The sequence below is a fragment of the Teleopsis dalmanni genome, unplaced genomic scaffold (assembly GCF_002237135.1).
Source record: "Teleopsis dalmanni isolate 2A unplaced genomic scaffold, ASM223713v2 unscaffolded_contig_3683, whole genome shotgun sequence".
Classification (NCBI taxonomy): domain Eukaryota; kingdom Metazoa; phylum Arthropoda; class Insecta; order Diptera; family Diopsidae; genus Teleopsis; species Teleopsis dalmanni.
The window spans coordinates 1-4,534 of record NW_024035065.1 but is presented as its reverse complement, the minus strand read 5'-3'; the positions used below and the strand labels follow the sequence as shown (position 1 = coordinate 4,534).

General features: G+C 30.8%; 2 protein-coding genes across 2 annotated transcripts; one reads left to right on the top strand and one right to left on the bottom strand.

Annotated features, from left to right (window-relative positions):
* Positions 1-25: 25 nt before the first annotated feature.
* Positions 26-1,437, top strand: LOC119665154. The gene is made up of 2 exons (XM_038074460.1): positions 26-352; positions 418-1,437. Exons 1-2 carry the CDS (start codon positions 26-28, stop codon positions 1,435-1,437), a joined length of 1,347 nt encoding a protein of 448 aa, XP_037930388.1.
* Positions 1,438-1,932: 495 nt separating this feature from the next.
* LOC119665153 (ionotropic receptor 25a-like) lies at positions 1,933-3,351 on the bottom strand (the record flags this gene model as incomplete). The annotated part of the gene is made up of 2 exons (XM_038074459.1): positions 1,933-2,007; positions 2,473-3,351. Coding segments are annotated over 2 exons (954 nt in total), but the record flags the coding sequence as incomplete, so codon positions are not given.
* Between the last annotated feature and the right edge of the window lie 1,183 nt (positions 3,352-4,534).

Here is a 4,534-nt window from a genome sequence, read left to right as displayed (position 1 = left end):
AGAGTTATCAAAGAATAATTTTACTATGTTAACATATTTTCCATATGGTATTGCTGGTTGTCATATCACTAAGTCAGTGATAATCAATCGTTATGATGAGCATAAATTAGAGTGGGAACATGAGAATTACTTTCCAGAGAAATTAAAAAATTTTTATGGCTGTAAATGGATGTGGGCTACTCAGGAAGATATGCCTTATTCGGCATTTGAGCGTGATGTCAATAAAAATATTGTTGCTTACAAGGGAATTGAAGGACAGTTATTCAACTTCATGAGCAGAAACTTAAATTTTTCTATAGAAGTCCAAGAGGTTAACTTTAATAAAGTCTTGGATGGTGCACAATATGCTGAAGTAAGTGTGTTGAAAATAGTAAATAAATGATTTTTACATGTGTAGTATACATATAATATTTTAAGATGCTTCTTCAGTATCCAGAATACGTGTTTGGTGGTTTGCACTATAAAGCAGATTTATGGAGAAACGCAACATTCTCTCAATCATTTAATTTCTTTTTAAGCCATTTTTTTGTGGTCACCAATCTTCCCAGCTTTGATTCAAGCATTGAAAAATTGTTGTTTGCTTTTCAAACATCCGCGTGGTTACTAATTGGAACCTGTTATATTCTTGCTAGTATATTTATTTTCATTTACGGTAATCTAAACGCAAAGTGGCGTGAAGTAGTTATGGGCCACAGGAACACTGTGCCTCATTATAATCTATTTGTTATTGCAATGGGGTCGAGTAGTGTGGCAGCTGTACCACGTCGAAACTTTGCACGGTTTTTGCTTATTATTTGGTTGCTAGCCACTCTTGTATTACGCAGCATTTATCAAGCCAGAATGTACCAAATGTTAAGAGATAAAACGTTTCATAATCCACCAAAGACAATAGCTGATGCTCTCTCCGGAGATTACGTTTTGCAAACAATACCAAGTACGAATGCGGTTTTTCGAAATTTACCAACACCAAAGCAACAAGTATTCTTAAATGAAACGGAAAAAAATATATTGATTGCAATGGGCTATTCACAGGAACCAAAAGCTCTCGTTACAGCATATGAATATTATGGATATATACGTAAGATGAATTTAATAAATCATAGGTTACACTTGGTTAAACAGCGAATTTTAACCAAGCAATTAGTTTATTTTGTACGAAAAAATTCACATTTATTGTTTGAAATCAATATGCAGATCCTAACAGCACAAACGTATGGATTTATGGACAAATGGATTCGTGAGATTGTGCAATACGATCGTATATTAGGTAGCCCAAAAACCAGTGCCTCTAAAGAAAATGCAAAAAACTTTGTAATCGAAAGAACAGCAAATGTGTTAGCCTTGCAGGAGTTGGAGGCTGTTTTTATTGCTTTAGTATTATTGCATGGATGCTCTATTGTAGTATTTATATTAGAAATATATTTATTTCGTAATTAACACTTATAATGTGTAATAGTATATTTACGCTTTTGTTGCTAATGAGTGTGTCATTATATTAAAAATTATTTGAATAAAAATTTACTTAGGTTAATGTGGGTATTAATTAATGCAGTAAAAAGTTTATTATTTAAAATTGTATACTACGCTCGAAAGAAAATGTTTTATAAGGGTGTAAGGAAGTTAATTTTGGCCTAATTTTAACTCATAGAATGACTTTGTAACAAAAGTTTTTCAGATAAAAATAATACTTTTCTGTGATACAAGAGTAAATTGATGAACAACGCAATTAACGTTCACAAATTCAAGGAATTTGGTAACCTAAATCCATATTTAAATCTACATATAAACACTTTAGAACTAAATCAGTTATGACAAATAAAGTCAATTTAATTAAAGGACTATCAAACCTTAAAGTTTCTGTATATAAGTTCATTTAAAATTTCAGTTGATCAGTTTTTATAATTATATGTAAACTGTTTGGAAGTTTAAGCCTTAGTCTTGAACTTCGAAGTCCAATAAAGTCCAGCTTGATTGTTGCACATTAACAGATTTGTTTAATGGATAGCACTTAATTTCAAAATTAAGACAAATAATTTTAATTAATTTTTTATATTAGATGTAAATATGTACTAGCATTATATAAACTTCAGGTTTGAAGAGCTTAGCTTTAAGAGCATTAAGGAAAATATACTTGCAATAACTGTTAAGACTGCATATATACCTACATATTATGGAAATATGGTTGCTTTAAGAGATAAAAATAACAAAAAAAAAAATGTTTGCTTCAAATACTTTTATTTATTCGTGAAACCACATATTTTAAAATAGTTTATAGGATATAAGATATATTTTTCTGTGTATATATAAAAAACTACAATTGATTACAAATTTCTTTTTAATTATAAATTCGTTTTATTTCTGTTTATATCTATAATATATTATTTCAACTAAAAAAGCAGTAAAAGAAATTATCAAGAGAGCTGTATAAATAATAAAAATTCCATTAATTTGCTCCCACGAAATAGCACTTGCACTGTCTACTTTTTTACTAGGCCATTTGATTTTTTCAATACTTTTTGAAGCCCAGTAATCTATGAGTCCCTGACTTCTCAATTGCATAAATATATAATTAAAGCGATCGATTAAATATGTGTGCTTTGTGAAGTACATAGTAATATGTTGGGTAAAAATTTTTTCAGGTAAAACAAAGAAAATGCCACGTTTATTGTTCTTGACAACATAAAACTTTAAAAAGTCCATTGGAGAGACGCCTGCTAAGCGTTTGTTGCTGTTTTCGGCCACAATGGCAAATGTGTCCGGCTCAAATGTGCTATTGTTAAATATAATGTCTGTTTCATCTATGTGGGGAACTCTTTTCACTTGATCAAAAGCTGTTGTAGTTATAATCAATGTATAATGCCTTGATATTAAATCTGATAATGTTTTTGGTGGTTCTTGATACATATCAGTTTGCAACAGTTGAAACAGTAAACTCTGATATGCTGTGCGTATTAGTAAACCATATATGAACCAATGGATGATAACAAACCTTGTATATGTGCTGCTTGGCATAGGTGTAATCGGTACACCTAAAAAAACGCTTACTAAATTTGTTAAAGGTGTTTGTGGTCGTGGTATGCCTAGTATTATCCGCGCCAACCATGATTTCTTTATATAACGATGGAGTATATAAGTTAAGATTAGTGTAAAACATAAGCTGATGAATAAACATAACCAAGTTTTAGTATCAAAAGCGAAGCCAAGTATTTCTAAAGAAGAATAGGGTTGCATCAAAAGAACTGCATAAACTGTCCAAGATTGATAATATGGTAAAGCCCCAGTGAGTTCTTCACAGCGTTCCAAAGTATAGCGAAATGAACCCAAACTCATATCGGCTTTTCTTTCCTTTAACTAAAAAATGAAAAATTGGTTTAATTCTATTTATTTGACTAAGTTGAGTATTTATAAAAAAATAATTATTAATCTGTTAATTTATTAGTTTTTCAAAGAATGGAATTTCTGCTACTGTTTAGTTAGAGAATTGGTTTGATTTGATTTGTCAGTTTAAAATAGATTGGTTTGGTCCGGCTCACAGGGGTTATTTTGACTGATCGGTTTTTGTATGAAATATATGAAATAATATAAATGATTGAAATTTCTATCTTATTTTTATTAAGAGATAATAATTTATAATTAAAGTTATTTTAATTGCATCTTATCAAATGAAATTCAAATTATATACGAAAACTTTTAACGAGCATTTTTAACGTTCAGTATTCTTATTGTGTTCTTTCTGTGCTGAAATTTTTAATAAAATATGGAAAGACTCAATAATATGCAAACATCTGTATATCATTTGGCCACTTATCACTAAAAGAAAATCCAATATTCTCATTGAGATGCCCCTTAGAGGTATCAGCCTTATGATAGGTATACTTACAGATCACTACGAACTAGGGAACCATGCTAGAAGTTTGAATCTCCCTTTCAATCATACCTATCGCAGCTGTGGGAAGACGATGAAAGTGTCTCTCATCTATTCTGTTTTTGCCCACCCGTTGCAAGGTGGCGACTCAGCATTTTATGAGCCCCCTTTCTTGAGGAACTTTGAGTTTCGCCAGAGGTTCTAGATGGTTTTGAACCCTGTGTTTGAACCCTTTCCTATATGTATGGTAATACAATGAGGTAGCACATAGGCATCACCGGTATGATCTAACCTAACTTAACGAGTATTTTTAAAATTATTCAGAATTTAAAAGAAAGTAAAAGTTGGCTTCGATTTTGTGAAGGGCTTAATATCCTTCAAACCAATAGGTTCTTGAGTATTATGAATCAATTTGTAACTAATTTTTATCAGGGCACTCTTCTTTTAATAAGAAGCATTGTTGAAAATGGGACCGGTACAGGATGAACTGTTTATCCTCCCTTATCTTCTATTATTGCTAATGGAGGAGCTTCTGTTGATTAAGTTATTTTTTCACTTCATTTAGCAGGAATTTCTTCTATTCTAGGAGCTGTAAATTTTATTACAACTGTTTTTAATATACGATCTTCAGGAATTAATTTTGATCGAATATCTTTATTTGTATGATCC